The following is a 25,927-nucleotide window of genomic DNA, read 5'->3' as shown; positions in this document are numbered from 1 at the left end:
AGGCAATGTACTATGGTATGATTAGTATTTTTCTGAAAATAGAATTAGATTGCTAGAATTAGAATGTTGGGAAGAAGATGAAGTTGAGGTTACAGTGTCTGAAGATGAGGTATACGAGAACGAGAGCGAACATGAGTTTGACTAAGAAATGAAATGACCATGGGAAAAATTTACCTGTTGTAAATTACTATGATTATGGAGAAGTAAATGTCAAATTGTGTGTATGTTCTTTGAATGAACATGGGGTGGATTGTAATGGAAATTTTACATTTAGATGTGTTTTTTACTTTCAGATGTGTGCAACTTGTGTTAACGTTGAACATTTATTTTTACTCATAAGCATATAAGAAATATAATTATATAAGCTTGCAGGAACAAAATGTTCTGGGTAGCAAAGAGACTATGAGTACTCAAGTGACCTATTGTGTACTTCAAGTGTAAAGAGTATGTGCGCAGCTTTGATCGAACTAAAGATAGGCAAAATGTGTGAATAAGAGCAGCAGCTAAAAACAGGAAACTTTTGCAGACGTGATATTGTTCTGTCTAGATAGAATTTATGTTGGACAAGAGATCTTGAACAAAGACGTTTCCTTTTAAGGTAACTAAGGCGATCTTTTGAGACAGACCAGGATGTGTTTTGTGTATATAAGCTGGGCAAAAAGGAGAAGTCGGGGCGCTTCTCATATCAGACTCTGACTGATGTGTGAACAGCCTTTCTTGCAAGAAATAAAGATCTTTATAACTTTTGAAATTTCCAGCTGTCTTCCAATTATTATTTAAAGTTGAGAAAAAATTTCCACGACAAATGGCGACGAGGCGGATGCGATGCAGTAAACCGACGATCGGCGTGACTGAGGGGAACAATTGACCATCCCGAGAGTCCATACTCTGCGGCTCAATATCCTCAATCTTAAGGAGAGAGAATTGTTCTACTCATCACGACGACCGAGGTGAATGCACTCCTAGAACTGAACTCACAAGGTCATCAAAAGACGGTGAGAGAAAATTATTTACGTAGTAAATAAGAAAATTATTTGCGTATTGAATATTTATAACTTTTGAAATTTCCAGCTGTCTTCCAATTATTATTTAAAGTTGAGAAAGAATTTCCACGACAACCTTTACTGTGGCGATCCAGGAGACGTCCACTATGCGCTCTGGCTCTGACCACAGCTTATACACACTCTGCCTCGCTCTTTCAGTGAGAATTTAAAAACTATATAACTTTATACAGTTTATATATTTTCTTATTTTTTGAAAAAATGAATGTATACATTTAATATCCCTTGCGTTATTCTGCCCTGACATAAAATGAATAATTAAATAAAGTAACAGTAACTGGTGTTTCTAATAGCGCTGCCGAGGGAGTGACAGTAAATTCTGGCTGCCTTAATCCATTTCTCTATTTTTATTTTATATTGAAAAAATCGTATTATATTGATAAAATGGTAAATTAATTTGCTCTGTCCTCCCATGCCACTAAGTTTACCCTGCTAGTATTCCAATCAAGGAAATGTAAAAAGGCTTGTCACAGTTATGTGCTATTGGACAGCCCCAAACAAGGTTTGAATAAATAAATAAATAAATATCTGGCTCTATGTTGTTAAAGTCACACTCCGGATGTTCGGGGTCTTTTTTGACCCCATATAGGATCCATAATACCCCACTAGACCATAAAACCGATAACTTGTCATGAAAATCACAGAAATGATGAAGCAACACTATACTACAAGCACAATGTTAAATGTGTGCACACACACACACACACACACACACACACACACACACACACACACACACACACACACACACAACATCTGCAATATGGAGCATCTGCTGGACATTGTACACAAGGAAAGCTTCTCCACAGTTCTCTGCACTGTAGCACAAAGAATCTCAAGAGATCTCTCGCATGTTGTCATTTTGTAGCCTTCCTATTTACTGCAAAACTCCTCAGCTACACCATTAGCATGCATATGAAATATTACATAAAAAAAAAAAAAACATTCATTAATAATGATCAAAATTCAATATGAGTTGTTTCTGGATATTGATCTATTTGTTAGATGCATAATTCTGCCACCTGGTTAGAATTTGTTTTGCAGATAATATAGTTTTAGCCAGAAAGTGTAATTGCCCCATAGAGATCCATTTATTTTTCTGGTTGTGACTAACTGCTCTTCTAACAGCTTTTGTTATGAATATATATTTAATCGTTTTAAAATACATTAACCCTTTATGACCTACCATAGAACAGTTCTGCCAGAGTATATCTTTGTATTTTTACATGCTGTGCTGTCATTCTTTTGAGCATTTTCATATGCCATACATCAAAATAATCCTTACTTTCCAAATTTGAAGGCTATGTTTGTAATAAATCAATAGTAACTAGATAAATATCTCAAAATTGCAATTAACAAAAAGAAAAACAATTTTTAATATTTTTTTTCTACATATTTTATTCAATACAGAAATTTGATAAATGTCAACCTCAAACTTGTCAATGTGAAAAACGTGCATAAAACAATTTAAAACTATACAGAATTGATTTGAACTGTTTACATAAACTAGTTTTTAAGATACACTCATTTAATCAGTCTGTACAAATTGCGTAATATGCGTTTACAAATACAAAACAAAAACAAACAAACAAAAAAAAAAACCACAAAAACGCATTGCACGTCATTTCTTTCTTTGGCTGCACACCTGGCTTTCTTCCTGGGATGGATCTCTATTCCTTCAAGAAAGTCGGTTTCGTCCTTGAATGTGCTTGCATTTGTAAACGTGTATTTGTGTGTGTGTAAATGAGAAATAAATGATAAAATGAAGCAATGATAAAAAGACAGTAACAAAAAGAAAGAAACATACCGGTACAGCAAATGGGAGTCAAACGCATGGTCAAATGACGCAGCTTGTGACGTCACAACATGTGACAACTCCTGGGGTCATAGTGCACAGAAAGTGATACGTCAATGAGCATCGGAAGATGTAACTATCAATCGCAGATCTACAGAACATGTGTGCAAAGACGCGCAATGCATTTTTGTGGTTTTTTTTGTAAACGCATATTACGCAATTTGTACAGACTCATTAGAGGGTGAAAACAACGCAACAGGAGCATGTTGGAGGCTTGATCTGAACATGTTACATCTCTGGTTTTGTATGCAAAAATAATTATTGAGCTAGCCATTTGGTTTCAGTTTCTATAGGCTCTTAAACAGACACACGCGGTCTTAGAGGGTTAAATCAGTATTTTTGTCAAAGTTTAGATTTTTTAGTTTTTGAAGTGTCTTCTTATTGCAATAATGCCACATACATTTGCAATAATGCCAAATAAGTTGCCACTAAAAGAAAATACTTGATTGCATGCGTTTTGTCCTACTCAAAACACGTTTTCGACACCCATTTTTGTTACGATAAACGCGTCAAAAACGTGCGTTTTCGGTGACCCCAAAGCACATGTCGAGAATGTGCATTTTAAATAGCAGATCACACGTCGAGGACGCGCGTTTTGATCCGTGACCACTAAGTGCACGTTAAGAACACATGCTTTTATGGCAAATCGCGCGTTTGGCTGTCGAAATGCACGCTTTTGACATGTCAGTGTGCAAGCAGACGCCTGACCAGCCGTTAATGAATACTTTGGCTTGTCATAGTGCACGGCTCGAGCACGCTCGTAACTGTGCACTCAGACAAAGACGAGACAAAACCGAGAGTGTCAGACCAATAATTGAACTAGACAGAAGTGACAGAACCCTGACACTTTGTTGTTTATGATGGGATAATTCTCGAGTTTCAGTCAGAATTCAGCAGAGAAAGCGAGCACTTCGGTTCAGCGATGACTAATCTGAACGCCACTGATTGGCCATCACACTCAAACTCAACATAAACGTGTGCAATTGGTTATACATTATTAAAAATGCTTTGTCACAGTTTTTAATAAATGTGATAAGTGATACTGTCTGAAGGCAAATGCTTGAATGGGTGAAAAAAAAGAAAAGTCTGAAAATTGCTTTCCAAAACAACAATTTTGGCTGTTCATGCGTTTATGTCTAGGATTGTTGTTGATCTTTAACATTATAGCAATGAACAATATTACATCTTTTGAAATGCACTGCTGTTATAATAACATTTTCTCTGTACTTTTATGGGGGATTTCATTTTTGTATTTTATTTATTTGTAAATTGACTGTGAAATAAAGTTTTAAATATATATATATATATATATATATATATAAAATAACCTCTCTCACACACGCGCCGTGTCATAAATGGGTTCACAGACATGTTCGAGAAGGTTATGTGATCGGTGTAAGATGGGGGTCTCTTAAAGAGTATGTTGGGAAATGAAGGATGGAGTTCCAGTACTACGTCTTTGTGAGGTTTCTACAGCTTCTATATTATCAGAGTCTATACATTATTTTCTCAACACATTCTCACTAACAACTCATCTGGATGCTTTGTCAGGACGGTTTGGTGTCATTTTTTAACACACTGGGACCCCTTCAGTGTTCAAAAACTATTAAAAACTCTCAGTCTCTCTCACATACACAACAGCCAGGATGATTCTTACTGATCCACTTACTTGAGTTTGTCCAGTGTGCAGTCTGGTTGGTTCATTGCTTCAGAGAGCAGCTTCACTCCTGATTCTCCTGGGTGATTGTAGCTCAGATCCAGCTCTCTCAGGTGTGAAGGGTTTGAACTCAGAGCTGAAGCCAGAGCAGCACAACCTTCCTCTGTCACCAAACACTGAGATAATCTACAACAACATTAAGTGTTCATGTCAGTGTGCTTCATTTTTAGAGAATATACACTACAATAAACAACACGGCTCTTCAACCCATCAATTATCTTTACAAGGACCTCTGATTGATTGCAATTAGTAATGTTGAGATTACCCAATTTCAAAATTGACCGTGATTACAATGGTCACGTTATTAAACAGTAAGAATTTGGAAGCTATGGTTAACATTTTTTATAAAAAATAAATAAATAATAATTAGTCTTTCAGACTTGTGTGTGGCGTGCCCTCTGTCTGGATACTCTGTCAGGCTGTTACTATAGTAGCTGAGTTCACTAAGTGATTGTCTAGGTAAGGCAGGGTGCGTGCAAATCAACTTTCAGTGCACGTGAAACTCTCAAATTGAAAACATGGTGGAACAATGCAATCTCTTGTACTTGCCGAAGAAGCAAATTAAATAAGCTATTGAGGAATTTTGGCTGTTGTACCTATCAAATAATTGCTATGAGCTTTGTTTTTTTGATAAGAACAAGGTCATAACTTTTAAATTAAACATTTTGACACTCTTTAATGCATATGACAGATCGCTATAGCTGCATATCTGTTTAAGTGGAAACATGGAGCGCACCTGAACTGATGATCTCTGTCTGTGCATCTCTGCACCTGAACTGATCATCTCTGCATCTGTGCATCTCTGCACCTGAACTGATCATCTCTGTATCCGTGCATCTCTGCACCTGAACTGATCATCTCTGCATCTGTGCATCTCTGCACCTGAACTGATCATCTCTGCATCTGTGCATCTCTGCACCTGAACTGATCATCTCTGCATCTGTGCATCTCTGCACCTGAACTGATGATCTCTGTATCTGTGCATCTCTGCACCTGAACTGGTGATCTCTGTATCCGTGCATCTCTGCACCTGAACTGATGATCTCTGTGTCTGTGCATCTCTGCACCTGAACTGATGATCTCTGGATCTGTGCATCTCTGCACCTGAACTGATCATCTCTGCATCTGTGCATCACTGCACCTTAACTGATCATCTCTGCATCTGTGCATCTCTGCACCTGAACTGATGATCTCTGTATCTGTGCATCTCTGCACCTGAACTGATGATCTCTGTGTCTGTGCATCTCTGCACCTGAACTGATGATCTCTGGATCTGTGCATCTCTGCACCTGAACTGATCATCTCTGCATCTGTGCATCTCTGCACCTGAACTGATCATCTCTGCATCTGTGCATCTCTGCACCTGAACTGATGATCTCTACACCTGAACTGATCATCTCTGCATCTGTGCATCTCTGCACCTGAACTGATCATCTCTGCATCTGTGCATCTCTGCACCTGAACTGATCGCTGTACTTCTAGATAGTTACAAAAACTACCTTCTAGTTACCTTCTAGAAAAAATAAGCCTATAAAATGAACGCAACTGCGAAATTTCACTTTTTAAAAAAAATGCCATTAACGTGAAACGCCGCACGTCGTGTTCATATAGGCTCTTGTCTGTAGGCTATAGTTTTCTTCCCATAGAGCATATTATAAAGAAAAAGCTTAATGTCAATGCAGTAAGACGGTGATATTTAAACTCAGTAGCCTATTCATGGGTTTCAGTCACGTGACTTTTTTGTTGTGGTCGCCATCTTTAGGACCTTTGAGTTAAATTGAGTAGCCTCTCCCTGGTGATTGGAAAGATGTCGCACACTAAAATAGCACACCTCACTACAGACGAAAAGCAATAGTATTTAAATAAAATAGATACTTTAGGTATAGATTAGTGGTGGGCCGTTATCGGCGTTAACGTGCTGCGTTAACGTGAGACTCTTATCGCGCGATAAAAAAAATATCGCTGTTAATCTATTCTCCAAGTTGGGTTGGGAGCTGCTCTATACTACACAAGCAATGATGACGCAATCTATCCGCGGCCGCGAGGTAAACCCAGCTGCAACGCATCATATTCGTCGTCATTTTAAGTAAACACGGCTGAAAGTGAAAGCTGGTGAAAAAGATCGGTGCAACATCCATTATTTGGACTTGGTTCGGATTTAAGCCGTCCGACGAGCAGCAGCAAACTATATAGACAGAGTGTGTGGGGTAACAGTTCGGTAAGTTAACACACGACTAATCTGTTCTACCACCTCAAATTCAAAACGAAACATGATATCACTGAATACCAGCGCGCGCGTATTATTCCCAATATATCTTAGTTGTGTTGCACATAATCTCTGTCTGCGCCCGATTTTAAGAATCGTTGTTGTGTTTCTTTTTAACTGAAAAGACATCAGTTAGACAATATTCTAATTTTAAATTTGGGGTTTCATAAGCTCCAAGCCATAATAAACATTACACCTACTTAAGTCTCTGCAGCTAGTGTAGCCTACTTCAATTTTATTTATCTGCAAAATTATGTTGTATACTTACAGTTTTGCACAATATATGTTCTCAAAACTACATACACCCTTTAAAAAAAAAAAAAGTACATTTAGCAGTTGTTTAGCAGGGTCTGTGTAACCTGTTCTGAAATGGTTTTATTATAATATATATCGTTATCACAAGAGGCTGCAATATATATTGTATATCACAATATGGATTTTAGGCCATATCGCCCATCCCTAATTGATAGCCTATAGTAGTTGATAATAACATAGGCCTACCTAATGTTGCCTACGGACGGTAACAGTACAGTAGTAACCTTTTACAGTCTATGAGTAGAACAGCTTTCTCAAGCAGTTTGTGATGCATTTTGGAAACAGGAGATGAGCCCCTGGTCTAATGAGCCCCTGGTCTGACTTGAGAAACCCGTTCTCAAAGATTTAATTAATCTAGAATAAAAAAATTAATCTATGCCCACCTCTAGTATAGATCCTTATTTACTGCCAAACGAACTGCTGACTCCACTAAAGTCTTGTAAAAACTTGCCAGATTTGACGTTTGCTGATATTTATATCTACCTCGTCCACAATCCCTCTCCATACACCGGCGAAGCTCTCAAGGCATTTAAAAGCACTGAAGCCTACCTCTACTTCACTTTGGGATGGGTTAATGATCCCAAAATCTATCATCTGGAGATGAAGAAAATGTTCTTGATAACAGGACGGGTAAGTGATATTAACGTTACACGAGTAATCGCTGCATCGCTGAACTGAATTGCTAATAATGTCGGTAAAGCACATCTCCTGTATTATTAGTGAGGTTTGGACACCTTTATTTTCAATTCTCATTTATTTGTAAAGCGCTTTTCACAATATCGTTTCAAAGCAGCTTTACAGAAAATGCATGGGTCTACATTACAACTTAGAGGGTCCAAGTTATGCATTTCAGAAATGTTTAAAAATCACGCAGTTAGCTATAATCTATTAATTTAAACAATGTATTAATTTAAGGCAGAAACAGTGAGCAGTAGTTTAGCATACTGAAGCAGGTAACAACAACATCATTCAGCCATACATACAACTAAGTTTAGTAATGTAAAAATAGATAGCTGTCTAGAATGACGTTATACGTGTTCCAATTGTAAAGTACATGTTTTAATTTAGCTAGGTAACCTGTAATATGCAATAATAATGTAAAATTAAAAGTAATTTTACTTTTATTAAATTTCCAGGTGAAGCATTCACAAAGCCTCAGTGTAACACCAACACACCCCTGGATAACAGTACAGGAAGATGGGACTGTTCTCATGGCTCATTGCACCTGTAAGGCTGGTTTAGGAGAGGTTTGCTCTCATACAGCAGCTCTAATGTATTGTGTTTTGGCTTCTGTTGATGTCAATAATGGGCAGGCTTGCACCCAGAAGCCCTGTGCATGGGCCCAGCCAAGTATGGAGTCTCTCCGAGGTGTCCAATATGCAGAGATCCGTAACATCAGTTTCTGTCATAAACAAGAGCCCCGTCATGTTCAAGGCCCTGGTTTTCCTGACATTACACCATCAGATGAAGAGTGCAGGGTGTTTTTTGAGATGCTTCATCACAGTGAAATGCAAGAGTCAAAGCCAAAGAAAAGTGCCATCCTTTCTGTCATTGAGGGCCACTCCCACAGGTACACCGTGTTGAAATATAACTAAGTGCATCCAATAACATAATGCATATGATACTTTAATGAAGTATATACCTGAGTTTTGTGTCAGTTTTACCTGACACAACATATTTTACTATGGTATTTTTTTAAAGGGATAGTTCACTCAAATATGAAAATTCTGTCATCATTTACTCACCCTCAAGTTGTTTCAAACCTGTATAAATTGATATACAATATCATGCTTACAACATCTTGCATATGCACACAAAAATGTATTTTAAAGAATGTTTGTAATCAAACAGATGATGGCACTCATTGACTTTTTATAGTAGGAAAAAAAATACTATGGAAGTCAGTAGATACCGTCAACCGTCTTCAAAACCTAACGAAACTTACCAATTCACTAAATTAACAGAATGCATAGCTGATATAAAAAATTGGATGACTTGTAATTTCCTACTTCTAAATTCTGAAAAAACAGAGATTCTAATTATTGGACAAAAAACTTCCGCACTTAATAACCTAGAATACTGTCTAACACTTGATGGCTGCTCTGTTAAGTCTTCGTCATCGGTTAGGAACCTGGGTGTGCTCTTTGATACCGATCTTTCATTTGAAAGTCACGTGTCTAGTATCTGTAAAACCGCATATTTACATCTTAAAAATATATCTAAATTACGTCATATGCTCTCATTGACAAATGCGGAATAATTAGTTCATGCTTTCATGACATCAAGGCTAGATTATTGTAATGCTCTACTGGGTGGTTGCCCTGCATGCTTAATAAACAAACTACAGCTAGTTCAAAACGCAGCAGCTCGAGTTCTTACCAGAACCAGGAAGTATGACCATATTAGCCCAGTTCTGTCAAAACTGCACTGGCTCCCTATTAAACATCGCATCAATTTTAAAATATTGCTGATTACTTACAAAGCACTAAATGGTTTAGCTCCGCAGTACTTGAGCGAGCTCTTAACGCATTATAGTCCTTCACGTCTATTGCGATCTCAAAATTCCGGCCAGTTGATAATACCTAGAATATCAAAATCGACTGCTGGCGGTAGATCCTTTTCCTATTTAGCACCAAAACTTTGGAACAGTCTTCCTAACATTGTCCGGGAAGCAGACATACTCTGTCAGTTCAAAGCTAGATTAAAGACACATCTCTTTGACATAGCATTCACATAATGCATTATAAACTTCTATAATTCAATGTTAGGCTGCATAGATTAGGTCAGCTGGAACCGGGAACACTTCCCATAAATCCTGATGTACTTGTTACATCATGAGAAGAATGGCATCTACGCTAATTTTAGTGTCTTTGTTTATCCCGAGGTTTTCCCGCAGCCTGCCGGATCCAGGCCGTATCCAGATCTGACGAAGGACCTTCGCTTGAACCCAATGTCAACGCAGTGCTGAAGTGCCAACTAGTCTCTCCCTATGGAGGATCCATTTACCACTCTACAGATAAAGCGTCGTCGGGAAAACTGAATTTGCGTATCTACCCCGAATTGATAAAATAAAATTAAATAAAATTCTGAATCAAAACTATAAGGAAACACCAGTAATTTGTTTAGGCTTGGTTTGTAGGGAATTACAAACCTGCGCACATATATTCAAACGCACATAACTATAGAACCAATTCTTAATGCGCATATGAATGACATCAGCGTTTCTCACAGGATCGCGTTCAAAGTTTGTGTAGAGAGAATGGTGTCGTCTTGGCGGCCGCTAATTTAATAACAAATGATCGTTGCGACGGAAGCGAATCAATCAAAACTAACTTTAGCTGGAAAATAACTTTATTAAAGAACCGCTATAAAGCCAAAACAATCTTACCTTAAATTATACGTTTATCTCTTTAAAGCTGCTTTGAGACAATCTACATTGTAAAAAGCGCTATATAAATAAAAAAAAAAAAAAAAAAAAAAAAAAAAAACGTCTGGTTACCAGCATTATTTAAAGGTATAGCGGAGGATCTTTCCGAATTTTAGATAAGACCCGCCCTCTCCACTTTTTGAAAAGTTTGATTGATTCACCAGAATGATTGACAATTAGGAGGACCAATAGTATAGGTATTCCACCCGGAAGTAAAAAAATCCTTCGCTATACCTTTAAAATATCATCTTTTGTGTTCAGCAGAGGAAAGAAATGTATAAAAGGTTAGAACAACTTGAGGGTGAGTAAATGATAACTATCACTTATTCAAGTCAAATATCTGAATACATCTTCCACCACTGCAGGTACGCGCCAAAGGTGATGCAGCTGGACTTGCCCACTCCTTTGTCAAACATACATTCAAGCACCTGGCTGGAGATGGACTTGCCCACGCTACTGGTTGAGAGTGCCAAGGTCTTTGATAACCTACATCTGACACAGCAACAGGTTAGTATAAAAACGTTACCAACTAATTACTACTAATATTTCTACCTGTGCAGTTTAAATTCATGACTATCTAGATAATTGACTAAATAACTAACAAACCTTTCTCTAGTGTTTGGTAGTTGAGGAGGAGACCAGGGAGCAAAGTAAAAGTAGGGTATGGTTTGATCAAAGGGCAGGGAGAGTCACAGGGTCAGTATTCTATGAGGCAGCCAAAGCAAACAGACCGGTATCCTTGATCAAAAGAATTTGCTATCCACACTCTTCTCAGTTTTCCACTGAGGCAACAAGGTAAATAGAATAAAGCACAATTAACCCCCTGAGGTCGGCAATCACGCCGGCGTGATCTGCTCGTTTTTTTTTATATCAGTGCAAAATACTCTGTTGATTTTGATTTTACATACTTGTATTGTATATCATTCAAAACTGTTAAATGTCTTCTTTTATTTGTGTACACTCATAATAAAAACAAAATGTTGTGTTTTTCGTAAAACAAAGAAAATAAACATGATGCGCGTTCTGCCGTCTCTCTCAATGTGAAACTCATTCTGAAACGCGACAGAAAATGACCTGTAACTCAGCGAATGTTTGTCACACAGACTTGAAACGCATGTCTATACAACGCTTGGAATCTCTATTTTTAAAGTATGTAAATTATATAAAAAACAAATATTCTATTTTTAAGTAATCCATACGAAAGCAGCGGCATGTACAGTTTCTCAAACGCGTCCTCATTAAATTTAATTTGAACACGCCTACGCGCGCACGAGCGATTGACATGCAAATGATCCATGCGGAGAAACGCAGACCTGTAAACGCCCTCATCACCTCAAAACAAAGAAGCAGAGACTTCGTAACTTACTCCTTTTCATCGCGTTTGGACGACTGTAAGCTGTACTGTGCTGTGCTGTTTACCTTGAATTTGCCTCGGATTTACTTCAAACGCGATTTGAAGATGAGAAGATTTTTAAGGTAAGACATGTTAAACTGGTCGTGCCAGATTAAAATGTATGTTATGAAATGAGTTTGGAGTAAAAACATGAACTAAGCCTAATTTCATATATGTACATGTATATATAGACAGAAACATGAAATGTGAAATGTGAACTAGAATGATAGGCAACCTTTCAGTGCTTGTATACGTGTTCAACACGAGGATGTTTTTATATTCTATAATAAAACACAGCATGGTAAAAGTAGTATTATAATATTTAGACCCGTGTTTACTGTTAAGCCTACTGTGTTTGTGGATATCTGGTCAAACGTAGATATGTATGGTAACCATAATGTTTTATATTTGAGCGCGATCGCGTTTGAATGTATCAGATTTTGCAGCGCGATCGCGTTTGAATGTATCAGATTTTGCAGCGCGATCGCGTTTGAATGTATCATTTGAAAATTTGAAAAGCAAAACACCAAACGGCTTCATGTTTTTACTATTATCTCATTTCATATCATCATAACGAATGGAAACATTTGAAGTAACATGATAATCAATATATTTTTCTCTAGCTTGGTTGTTACTGAAATATTTTGGAAGATTTATACTGCTATCTATTGTTATTATTATTTTACCCAGCACTGCGCATAGCTTATGCCTACAAGGCACAACAAACCTGGTGTTCATTATATTATATTATATATTGTTGGAAACATTTGTGTGTGTGTGTGTGTATTTTATGAATTTTAAAAAGCAATTTTAACAAGAAAAATCTAATATTTATTTGCAAAATCGTGCAGGCCTTTCTCTTGATATCAGTATGTTCACTTTTTTTTCAGGGCCCAGATGCCACTGAGTCCTGCCGACTTCAACATCTCTATCTTCAAGTCTCTGTCTTTCAATAAGTGCTTTTTTTCCATTTGTTGTGTCTATTTGGATTATGTTGTGTAAATAAATCAAACAATCTAAAAGCAATTCTTTTTTAAATCTCCTCATTTACAGTATTGTGCAAGGTTGCTCAGAATGATAGGGGCCTGATAGCTCCTAATAGGGCCGTTAGGGAGTGTCTTTGTCTTTCTCAGGTGAGAAAAGCCATACATATTAATGAGCTTCCGCATAGAGCTTTCTCACACAAAACACGTCGTAAAAATTTTAAATCAATATATTGTCTTCTCTGAATGAGCAGTCAGGGTGATTTTCACATAGTTTTAGAGCAAATATTCTAGGCTACGTGATACAATTTTCAAAAGTCTTGTGAAGAAATAATCAGTAGGGGTTTCATGGCCTTATTTCAGTGAGAATTTTTTTTTGTATTTTCACAAACCACGCATAAATGTCATTATCTCAAAACTACAAACTTTTACATACATGCTGTTGATATATTATTGTAGCAGAGTTTGTGCTGAATACAGTGTAATTAGACTTTAGCCATGAAAATGTCACAAGTAACAGAAATAACCAGAAATGTCAGAGCATGTCAGAACACCTCCAGGGCCCAGAAAACAGCTCAGACCTCAGAGGGTTAACCCTCTGGGGTCTGGGGTGTTTTTGGGGTCCTTGAGATGTTCTGACATGCCCTGACATTTGTGCCTTTTTCAGTTGCTTATAAACATATTAACCCCCTGAGGTCGGCTATCGCGCCGGCGCGATAGGCTCGTTTTTTTCCGTATGAGTGCAAAAAAAAAAAAAAAAAAAAAAAATTAATTTTTATCTTATATGCTTGTGTTATACATCAATCGATCCTGTTTAGTGTGTATTTTTTTTGTGTATGCTCATAATAAAAACAAAGTGTTGTGCTTTTCGCCAAATAAAGAAAAATAAACATGATGCGAGTTCTGCCTACTCTCCGTCAGTGAAGTCAATTCTGAAACGCGTCCGAAAATGAACTGTAACTCAGCGAATACTCAGTCAAACAGGCATACAGTCACACAGGCATGAAGCTTGAATTCTCTTCTTTCAAATGAAGTAATTTTTATAAAAAACAAATATTCACAGTTTATATAATATGTATGTAAAGAGAGAGATGTCAGTCGTTCTCATCTCAGCTAATTAAGTTTTAATGTGACTCCGCCTACGGAGACCGCGCGCTATTCAAACGCAAATGTGAGGCGATCCATACAAACCTGTGAAACGCCCACATCCGCTGGATAAGGCCGGTGAAACACTGGATGCGTGGCGTAAGCGTCTCAGCTGCGTGGCGTGTCCGTTTTTATTTCGGCTCCCATCCATGTTAACAGTTTAGAGTTTGCATACTGCCTGTGTGAGACGCGCGTGGAAAACGCGTGCATTCTAGAAATAGAACCGACGCCTATTTTTCACGCGACACGCAAGCGTCTTGGAAGCGTTTCCATGCAAAATTGAATAGGAAAATCTGTTTATTTGTCATTTTGACACGAATACATATTAATAAATGTCCTTTTGATGTTTAAAAGTGTCTAGGTTTTGACATAAATGCAAATATAAATGTAATTTTACAAAATATGATCGATTTTCAAATACTGCTGTATTGAATGAACAGCTTTTAGCAAACTCTATTGCTATACTGAGATGAGGGAATATATACTGTATGTGTTTTGTCAAAAATAAAGTCATCAACTAACTAATGAATCCTTTACTTTGAAATACGTATGATAAAATGTATACTTTAGTTTTGAAAGACGTTGACTAGTTTTGAAAAGATTATAAAGTATGTATGTGCATGCATATATATATGTGTGTGTGTATATATGAAGAGTTCAGATGCAAAAGCCTCTAAATGCCATTTGAAATTTTCTCCTAGAATGATCATTTTTATGAAGCTTGTATATTTAAGTTAGCTATAGGTGACACGTCACCTGAATGAATGGCTCATTAAGTATGCAGGGACGTAGTCTCACCAGGTGTGAACTACTACATATGCATGATGCTGTTGGAGCGTTTACGCCCCATCCGCATATTGGCTTTCCAAACTAAAAGTGTTTCACAAAACTAAAATCAATGTATCGTTTTTTTGTGGATGATTAGGCAGGATGATTTTCATATCATTTTGAAGAAAAAACACTAGGCGATGACATCCATTAGTCAAAAGTCTTATTGCCACATATTTAGTATGTGTTTTGTGGCCTTATTTCAGAAACTTTAGTTTTTAGTTTTTTCAATAACCACGCATAAACATTATTCTCTCAAAAATGCAGACATGTACATTCTTGTTGCTCACATATTATGGTAGCCCTGTTTGTGCTAAATAGTGTGTAATTTTTTTTTGCCATTAATATGTTTATAAGCAACTGAAAAAAGCACAAATGTCAGGGCATGTCAGAACATCTCAAGGACCCCAAAAACACCCCAGACCCCAGAGGGTTAATGACAAAGGTGTAAATTCACTCTATATAGCACAAACAGGACTTCCATAATATGTGAGCCACATGTATGTACATGTTTTCATTTTTGAGAGAATAATGTTTATGCATGGTTATCGAAAAAACTAAAAATTAAAGTTTCTGAAATAAGGCCACAAAACACATACTAAATATGTGGCAATAAGACTTTTGACTAATGGATTTCATCGCCTAGTGTTTTTTCTTCAAAATGATATGAAAATCATCCTGCCTAATCATTCACAAAAAAACGATACATTGATTTTAGTTTTGTGAAACACTTTTAGTTTGGAAAGCCAATATGCGGAAGGGGGGCGTAAACGCTCCAACAGCATCATGCATATGTAGTAGTTCACACCTGGTGAGACTACGTCCCTGCATACTTAATGAGCCATTCATTCAGGTGTGTCACCTATAGCTAACTTAAATATACAAGCTTCATAAAAATGATCATTCTAGGAGAAAATTTCAGATGGCATTTAGAGGCTTTTGCATCTGAACTCTTCATATATACACACACACATATATATATGCATGCACATACATACTTTATAATCTTTTCAAAACTAGTCAACGTCTTTCAAAACTAAAGTATACATTTTATCATACGTATTTCAAAGTAAAGGATTCATTAGTTAGTTGATGACTTTATTTTTGACAAAACACATACAGTATATATTCCTCATCTCAGTATAGCAATAAAGTTTGCTAAAAGCTGTTCATTCAATACAGCAGTATTTGAAAATCGATCATATTTTGTAAAATTACATTTATATTTGCATTTATGTCAAAACCTAGACACTTTTAAACATCAAAAGGACATTTATTAATATGTATTTGTGTCAAAATGACAAATAAACAGATTTTCCTATTCAATTTTGCATGGAAACGCTTCCAAGACGCTTGCGTGTCGCGTGAAAAATAGGCGTCGGTTCTATTTCTAGAATGCACGCGTTTTCCACGCGGCTCGTGCCGCGCCTGAGACGCGCGTCTCACACAGCCAGTATGCAAACTCTAAACTGTTAACATGGATGGGAGCCGAAATAAAAACGGACACGCCACGCAGCTGAGACGCTTACGCCACGCATCCAGTGTTTCACCGGCCTTATCCAGCGGATGTGGGCGTTTCACAGGTTTGTATGGATCGCCTCACATTTGCGTTTGGATAGCGCGGTCTCCGTAGGCGGAGTCACATTAAAACTTAATTAGCTGAGATGAGAACGACTGACATCTCTCTCTTTACATACATATTATATAAACTGTGAATATTTGTTTTTTATAAAAAATACTTCATTTGAAAGAAGAGAATTCAAGCTTCATGCCTGTGTGACTGTATGCCTGTTTGACTGAGTATTCGCTGAGTTACAGTTCATTTTCGGACGCGTTTCAGAATTGACTTCACTGACGGAGAGTAGGCAGAACTCGCATCATGTTTATTTTTCTTTATTTGGCGAAAAGCACAACACTTTGTTTTTATTATGAGCATACACAAAAAAAATACACACTAAACAGGATCGATTGATGTATAACACAAGCATATAAGATAAAAAAATTATTTTTTGCACTCATACGGAAAAAAACGAGCCTATCGCGCCGGCGCGATAGCCGACCTCAGGGGGTTAAACATGGTTACTTACCATGATGTAACATCTTTAGCCATTCGATACAAGTAAATGAGAAGCAGTTTACAAGCAAATAGAAGCATAAAGGCATTTATGACAGCTTTGCGGTCAGAGTGCAACACCTTAAGGTAAATGTTGATAGGCAGTAAATGTCATTCTGACAAATACATTTTAATAAACAGTTTGTATTTAAATTTTTGTCAGATGGGGTCAAGTGAATGAGGAAAGAGCAAGGGCACACAATACATCTATGATGCAAGATCACCATGGAGACATCAACAATTAATACAAGTACAGCCTATCAATATTTATTTACTGTTTATCTATATATTGTGTATACATTCCAGGATAAAGCATCTGGATTCATCATCAACCCAGACCTACCCTGGATTGGAGCATCACCCGACGGCATGGTAACATGCACTTGTCATGGTGATGGCGTCCTGGAGATAAAATGCCCATTCAACAGCAGGGACCGTTCACTCAACGAAAGCTGCAGAGATTCATCATTCTGTCTATGCATAGGAGAGGATGGGACAATGGAGCTTAAGACTGACCACAAGTTCATGTATCAAGTGCAAGTTCAGATGCATGTTTCCATGGTGAGTTACTGTGACTTTATTGTATGGACACCGCAGGAGTTTTTCATCCAGCGGATCAAGTATGATCCTGTTTTCTTCCACAATGCTTACCTCAAAGTGGTTGAATTCATCAAGACTAGAGTACTACCAGAGCTGCTGGGAAAATGGTATACAGCAACACGCCATACTCCCACACACACTACAACCACTGAACAGCCATCTGAAATGGGATGCTACTGTGGTATACCTTGTGACACAGATGACATCACCTGCACATCTGGACAATGTACCCGGAAGCACTTTCACAAGTCTTGCCTTAAATTGAGCAGGGTACCGAAGACATGAAAATGTGTGGAGTGCAGAAGAAAACGTGTAGTTATTTGACATGTATATATTTACAAAAGTTTTTTGATTAATCAGTTTCACCCCTTATTTACATCAGCGTCCTTTCAACATAATCTCCATGAAACTAGTGCATTACAAACTAAAATAATATTTGACGGTTACTGAAGTATATAAAAAATTTTTTACCATGACTTAATGAAGTTGTAATATACCTCATTTTATGAATTAAGGTAGATAACTTGCTTGATAACTTGCTTGCCCTGTCCCTAAGCTGATGAACCTCAGCCCTCAGTCTGGTACACTCTTCCATCAGTTTCTTCACAGTTTCTCGACAGGCTTCATCAGTGCATGCTACACGGCTCTCAGTATGGATAGGTTCTTTAGAGTAGCTGTGTTCCCCACTCTGCCCGCTGTCAGTGTTGTCAATTTCAATGTCAGTAAGGTTATCATGGGGTGACACTGACACATCACTGGTACATCTCTTCATTTTAACAGCCTGTGTCTGCTCATATTTTTTATAGCAATTTATTCTTCTTTGTCGTTGCTTAGGTGACAGGTAGCCAAAAATACTTGGCACATAATCGGGGTTCAGAGGATTTTCACTTTTTTTGCCTGCAGTGGTAGAAGATGAGACACCAATTAACGTTACCTACTCAGAATTAGTTACTGTCTAACGGTGGATATAGTTAACTTAACGATGACCTATTTTGTCTGGAAATGTTAGCTAGCTACACATTAACTAATTCAATTTGTATGCAAAGGCTGATTGGTAAGGGACTAGTGCTAATGTTAGAACAGCTAACGCTAACCTAGCCATTATTTACCTGAAATAAAGTGCTCAAACAGAGTGTAAAAAAATAGAGTGTTCTGTAGGTGTCCAGTGATCCCTCTTTATAGCAGCAATCCATCTCTGACGACGCTCAGGGTTTTTGAGGATATTGTAAAACGTTAATTTCTCATTTCTTTGAGATTTGCTGTTATCGCAGTTTACAGCATAGCAGATAGACGGCATGTTTGGATTCGGTCCTACAAATGGCGGCCACACCGCTGTGTGACGTCATGTGAAACCCGTGAATACACCTTATTGAGCATGCAACGCGCTATTGCACGTTAAGCGTTTTATAATGGTTTTCAATGGGTGATGTTCATAATCTGATTTAATCTGTTTGCCTCTACAAAGTATGCTTTATTAATATGGTAGGCCTATATTGTGTACTAAATTTGGTGCTTCAATATCACTCTAATTAAGCGTCTTAAATGGGGAAGAACGCTTGATTACGCTGCCATTGTCTGTTTTAGCAGAATACTGCCATCTAGTGGTAGCAGGTTTTCTCAGACAGCTGTGCGTGGATCGTGCAAGGCGAAACCGGCGAAATGAAAGTCTCAAAATCCAAATGAATCAAATAGGATCGACTCAGAAACGAGTCAATGAATGCACGCGTCACCTCATCCACAAATACACATCTTACTCGTTGCGTGCACAAATTCTGGCCTACATTAATACAAAATCGAGGTTTTGTATTAACAACTATGTCTCTATTTGTACAAAATGCTGCACATTCATGTGATTTTGGATTTTGGTATTGTATTAGTTTAAATGTAGTGACGCACATTTGTGAATTTGTCAAATAGATAGATAGTTGTGCATACATTAATAATTAGCACCAGGCCTATTAATTTGTAGTTGTTTGTGTGTCGGTTGTGAAATGCTTCAAAAAAGCGAAAAGAAAGTTTTAAAATCCAAATGAATAACATGAGATCGACTCAGAAGTCAATGAATGCACGCGTGTCACCTGATCCACACATGCACATCTTTGTTGCATGCGCAAATTATGATACACTAATACAAAGGAAAACATTTGTATTCACAAAAATGTCTCTATTTGTACAAATTGCTACACATTCATTCAATTTTGAATTTTGCACACGCAAGTTGAAAAGCATGGATAAAACATTTCTGCAACGTATCAAGTTCATTGATAAGTGTGCTTGCACGTGTTAATCATTTTGATACTACAGTATATTCATCCCATACAAGAATGCTGGATCAGGGAACCTCTATGTCTGTATTGCAGTCAAGCAGGACATCTGAGAGCAAACTGCCCAACTTGACCACCACAACAGTATTCTCTGAGGGTGAGTACTAGGGATGGAGAAACAAAGCTTCTTGAATCTTTGAAGCTTTTCTTTGATTGTTTCGGGAAAAGATTCGAAGCATCAGCAGTGTCGAAAACTGTGGCAGGTCAAATTTATAGCAGCCATAAACCAGAGTGCGCAGCGCCATTGTTTCATCCATTAAGCACAAATAAAAGCCTGACAAGGCAAAATATTCAGTTATCTGATAATATAATTGACATATTAAAGTGTGGCAGTAAATTAAATGTAATAATACTATTATAATAATTCCAATAGAGTTGTTTGATGCAAGTAAATGGTGCTCTAATTATTTTGTAGTTTTTATAGTGTTTATGGCAGAATATATGATCATGTAATATAGGCTATAGATTTGGGTTCAAACATTCTGAAAAGCAAAGTGAAGCGTTCACTTGACTAGAAAAAAAGCGAGGCTTCTTTTTTCGTTGATCACGTTTCTCTGAAAACAATACGCGCTCCGACACGGAGCTTCATGAGAAATTGCGCTGTGTACTCGATAAGCGCTTTGAAGCTTCAGTGTCATATGTGACATCACTAGTGAGTACCTCCATTGTTCCTGGTCATTACACTTCATGTATAGAAGTAACTGTAAAGATAATGTTCTCTATGAGTACCATCATTACCACGGCCCTACTTGACTCGGACCCTACTTCTGTGTAGTTGGAGTTCTACACACAGAGCAAACATGCTTTTACCTCAACCGTTCCCCTCACAATCCAGTCATCATTGGTCTACCTTTTCTTCAGAGACACAAATCACATACATTAGTAACTGTCAGTATTGCACACAGCAAATTTTTTTGGACAACCCATCTCAGGCCTTCTACACCCACTACCCATTCCTCGATGACCTTGTTCACACATTGCTATTGATTTTTTTGGTCATTTTTCTAAAGCACGTTGATTAATACCTCTACCCAAGCTTCCAACAGCTTTCGAAACAGCAGAATATCTCTTCCACTACGTGTTTCGCTATTATCGACTACCTGAAGATATTGTCTCAGACCGGGGGTTTCCAGTTCATATCTCGGGTCTGGACAACCTTCTTTCGCCAATGTAAATAAAAACCTCACATCAGGATATCACCCACAATCGAACGGTCATACCGAATGCCTAAAACAAGAACTCACAAGGTTTCTTAGATTGTACTGTCAGCAGAATCATTCGGACTAGAGCCGCTTCTTACGCTGGGCAGAATATGCTCAAAATTCCCTTCAGAAACCCTCCACTGGCATTACCCTTTTCCAATGTGTCCTGGGATTTCAACACCTTTTATTTCAGTGGTCAGGGGAACCCTCTGAGTTACCAGCTGTTGACGACTGGCTCTGACGGAGCGAGACTGTATGAAACCAAGCACAAATCCAACTTCTGGTTAAGTCAAAGTGAACTGCAATGCTAATCATGTCTCATGAATGCACAGTCATGCACAAAATACCAGAAGCCAATGTCAGGATTTTCATTAAGTAACAAATTAAATTTCGATTTGTTTTTCACCAAATGCTGTCATATACCCCTTGAACTCATATATGTGTATATATGACACGTCACATGGGACCTTTCTGTGATATTTTTGCATCTTTTTTTAAGCTTGATTCTGGTCGCTATTCACTCCCATCATGTGGATGAGCGAGAGCGGGATATTTTATTTTAAGTCTCCTTCTGTGGTCCGAAAAAAGAAGGACATACTGCATTAGAAGAACACCAGGGTGATTAAATTATGACTTTTATTATTAACACTTTCCACACCATTACGCATCTTCTGAAAGAGTTCTGAATCTCCTGAACAAAACACAAAGAAGATTCAGAAACAAGGGATCTCATATGTAATTATATGCATATGTGAAATAACACAATCACCAACATTAAACAGCATATAAATCAAAACTGCCTAATGTTACTGAATTAAATGTCGATTCAGGATGAGCTATAGGCACGTACAAGCATTAGGGGTGTTGATGGACTCGATCTACTCCATCTATGTTTTGATCATTGTTCTGAATTCGATCTGGATGTGGTCTTTGACAAAAACGTTATCGTAACCCCCCCTCAGATCTGAAAAAATCAGAACCAGAGCTTCTGCTCCTGTATTGTATGGAAGCATATCGGTAGCAATATTCAATTTGAAACGTAATATGCAAAATGACAATGCAATATGTAAAATGGCAATGCATTTCTGTATATAAATTTACATTTTCCATTACATGTGAGCAACATTTGGTGCAAAATTAAAATTAAAATTAAATTATATAATTTACATTTGCCATTTAATACACTAGGTTTAATATGTAAATTGAATGCATATTGCATTAGTTGCAAAATTAAAATGTAATACAGAAATGATAAGAATTGTTTAACAAAATTTGTAGCAACATGATCATTTAAATGTTATTTCTCTTAATTGCATTTACACTCGTAGGTAAGACACTTGCGATTGCATTTTCATTAAAGGGATAGTTCACCCAAAAATGAAAATTCTGTCATCATTTACTCACCCTCAAGTTGTTTCAAACCTGTATGAATTTCTTTTTTTTGCTGAACACAAAAGAAGATATTTTGAAAAATGTCTGTAACCAAACAGTTGATGGACCCCATTGACTTCCATAGTAGGAAAAAAAATACTATGGAAGTCAATAGAAGTCACAAGAAAGAAATTTATATAGGCTTGGAACAACATGAGTGTGAGTAAATCATGACAAATTATTTTGGGGTGAACTATCCCTTTAAGGACAAGCGACAGCATGTTTACTAGGTCACTGTAAGACCTGCACACATCTAGAAACAGACATCAGTTAACTCGAAGCCGATTTTCTCTCAACTGTTTTCGTTCACTTTAGACATAACCAACTGTGTTTATGTAAACCTTGTGTGTATTTGGCAGTATTAGCACAACCATCCGCGAAAGATAAAGTCCAGTTTGGCGCTGTTTGACAGTGCACACGCTTCGGGCTTCATCATGTCAGAAGAGAACACCAATGAAATGTTTACCCGGCAAAGCTTTAAAGCACGAGCAAATAATTTGTGACAACTTTTGTGATTGCGAATAAGTGCAGTGTCCTGTGAGTGTAACTCTACCACTGCATTAACATGTTATGTGATTGTACGTCGGGTTTTACAGTATTGGGACTGAGGCGCCAGAACTGCAGCTGATTGAATGTGCGCTGTAGCACGATACCATCATATTTCTTTAAAAGCAGATCGTGGAGACATTATGTCGCACTATGTCGTGTGACATATGTCGCACTGTACAGCCCTGCTTATGCTCATGCAAAGCCTCATTGATGTAATATTTTTTATTGCAATGTTTTATATTGAAATGTTTTTATTATTTATTAAAGAAAATTATGCAAATCATAACAACCTACTGTAAGCCTATTTATTTCTTAATAAAGAAACATTCTTAATAACATCGGTTAGCAAGTCCTTATCAATGTTTTAATTTTATGATCATTTAATTTAATTTATTTCACTGTTATGTTTCAGTTAATAAATCTTTTTACAAATTGAAATAACACAAAGTATAAGACACATAATCTATTGACTAGGGATGCTCCGTTCGGCATTTTTTGCCTCCGATTCCGATATCTGGGATTCAGTATCGGCCGATCACTGATCCGATACTAAAATAAAAACAGTGCTGAATTACCTAATAAACAGTATGCCTCACTGTGTGGAAGAGTGATCATTCTTTTGTGAAAGGCATCAGGCAGGCTTGACTTAAACATTACTTTCTTAACTTTATGGGGGGTGCTGGATGGATAAAATACATATTAATTGCGCAGATATGAACATAAATAAATACATATTCAATAAAAATAAAAAGAATGTATAAGATTTATTCATGTTTCTTTTTTATTTCTTTTTAGTGATTGCAAACATAACTAGATTAAAATCACAAAATGTTTTAATATTTTAAATTATTATTTTATATTTAATATATATTTTAAATATTTGTCTAACAGGTAGGAAATATACAGAAATTGAAAAAAGTTATCAAACAGTTTGCACTGCATACATTTAAAATTATATATAGATTAATTCTTATTAAAGTTACAAAAGCGCAGTGAGTAATTTCCTCTGTTCCCTTTGTTCTTTGATTAACTTTACTGACAGAAAGCTTCATTGGCTGCTGTCCCTTTAAGATCTGCCGCTGCTGACAGAGAACGGATCTCACACGCGCCTCATTCTCTCACAACTTTTTACGTTCATTTAAGACTTTATTTAACTCATTTAAGACTCCTCAGTCTGCTCTTATGAGGATACTCGACAAAACGGACATTTTGGCATAATTGCACGTGTTAGTGTTCGTTCAACTTCAAGCCGGGAGGGGGGTGTGAGATGGGTGTGAAATACAGGAGACTCCGGGGGAAAACAGGAGTGTTGATAGGTATGCACTTTAGCTTGTTTGAATTGAAAACTGTTTACCTGCCGCCTGCGTTCTGCACATGTTGCTAGCGCGTGATGTCACACACTTGCACACAGCATAGAATTACCACGAGAGCGTTTAGAGAGCCGACTGCTTTGTAAGCTTTCGAATTGTGATTATGAATTCGTTTAACTACAATGTTTCACTTTGCAGCCGCAGCACAGCGTCAGATTACGTAATAGATATAATAAACTGACACTTGTCAAAGTCTGTGATTATAGCGCCACTTAGCGGTAAAAGGCAGCAAATACACATCCCCAATTTTACCGCTGCGGGAATGGCGTTTTATTCTGGTTGAGTAACAACTGTACTTTTAAGAATTCCATGTGCAGAGCCAAATCACTCTTTGCTATAGGTAACAGTCTCACTAATCCACCACAACATGTTATTTCTGGCTCTGCAGTGCTTGTGAATAGCTTTTCTCAATTATTTTCAGACAAGTTGAAGTCAATTGAATTCATTACCAAAGACACCAAAGTGACTCAAATGTTCATTTGATGTAAGCTGATTCAGCTCATTCAACAAACTGTCTCTGCTTTCACTCTGACTACCTCTGCTGCCATAAGTGATCTAATTATGAAGTCTAATTCCACATCCTGCCAGCTTATATCTAATATCTAATTTATCATTCTTAAGCAAAATACTTGAAAAAGTTGTGGCTTCACAACTGAGATCATACTTAGATCCTAATGGTCTTTTTGAACCTTTTCAGTCAGGATTTTGCCCATCTCATAGCACTGAAACTGCTCATCTTGGGATGGTTAATGACATTCTTCTGTCCATGGATTCAGGGTTAATAAACAAGTGCTGCATTTGACACAGTCTCCCATTAAATACTCATCTCTCGCCTTAGTGATATCTGCATCACTGGTTCAGCTCTTTCCTGGATCATTTCCTACATCAGCGACAGAAAGTATTATATCATTATAGGTCACTGATCCACTTACACTGGGTGTTCTTTAAAGGGGTCATATAATGGTACATGCACTTTTACAAGTTGATTGTACTGAAATGTGTGTTGGCAGTGCCTGTACACAACCATCATAAAATGATAAAAATCCATCCAGTGTTTTTTTTTTAATCTTCTTATATGTTTGACCCTCTCTGAAATCAAGCCGTTCGATATTGTGACGTCACAATATTGACGCCCCTCCCACGATGGGTGATTGACAGTGCAGCGTTTCAACACAGACCCGCCCTCGCTCGTGACCGAGCTGTCTGTCATCATAGTTTGCGCGTCACTGTTGATACCCTCACTGGAGCAGAATGGCGTCTGCGATTGTGGTGTTGAGTTCTTCGGTGTAATAAGGAACACAGCATCATTTGGATGTTCCTAAATCCAAACCATTGAAGATGCAGTGG

General features: G+C 37.4%; 2 protein-coding genes across 3 annotated transcripts in view; one reads left to right on the top strand and one right to left on the bottom strand.

Moving 5' to 3' along the window:
- The first annotated feature begins 641 nt into the window (after positions 1 to 641).
- Positions 642 to 18,834, top strand: LOC308688186 (uncharacterized protein). 2 transcript variants are annotated; one of them, XM_081361111.1, is made up of 4 exons: positions 642 to 995; positions 8,351 to 8,784; positions 11,007 to 11,148; positions 12,925 to 13,052. In XM_081361111.1, exons 2-4 carry the CDS (start codon positions 8,426 to 8,428, stop codon positions 12,988 to 12,990), a joined length of 567 nt encoding a protein of 188 aa, XP_081217237.1. In that variant the 5' UTR covers positions 642 to 995; positions 8,351 to 8,425; the 3' UTR covers positions 12,991 to 13,052. The 2 variants fall into 2 exon arrangements, with proteins under 2 accessions (XP_081217237.1, XP_081217236.1); XM_081361110.1 differs by lacking the exon at positions 12,925 to 13,052 and adding an exon at positions 17,411 to 18,834 and having other exon boundaries at positions 673 to 995.
- Positions 18,835 to 21,890: 3,056 nt separating this feature from the next.
- LOC308687203 (protein NLRC3-like) overlaps positions 21,891 to 25,927 on the bottom strand; it is a gene marked incomplete at its 3' end in the record, with an annotated part of 37,271 nt that continues 33,234 nt past the window's right edge. The window contains exon 6 of the mRNA XM_081359561.1: positions 21,891 to 21,921. Coding sequence (XP_081215687.1) covers positions 21,891 to 21,921 — 31 coding nt within the window. The remainder of the gene's footprint in view (positions 21,922 to 25,927) is intronic.

Source organism: Scardinius erythrophthalmus (assembly GCF_964197995.2).
Source record: "Scardinius erythrophthalmus genome assembly, chromosome: 1".
Classification (NCBI taxonomy): domain Eukaryota; kingdom Metazoa; phylum Chordata; class Actinopteri; order Cypriniformes; family Leuciscidae; genus Scardinius; species Scardinius erythrophthalmus.
Note: the sequence above shows the minus strand (reverse complement) of the source record. Positions and strands in the feature narration are given on the sequence as shown.

What these genes read in the sequence shown, in the direction of transcription:
- LOC308688186 (XM_081361110.1), top strand. Translation starts at nt 8,426, where the DNA reads ATGGCTCATTGCACCTGTAAGGCTGGTTTAGGAGAGGTTTGCTCTCAT. An exon ending in ATTGAGGGCCACTCCCACAG is followed by an intron (nt 8,785 to 11,006) that starts GTACACCGTGTT and finishes CCACCACTGCAG; the next exon opens with GTACGCGCCAAAGGTGATGC. An exon ending in TACATCTGACACAGCAACAG is followed by an intron (nt 11,149 to 17,410) that starts GTTAGTATAAAA and finishes TATACATTCCAG; the next exon opens with GATAAAGCATCTGGATTCAT.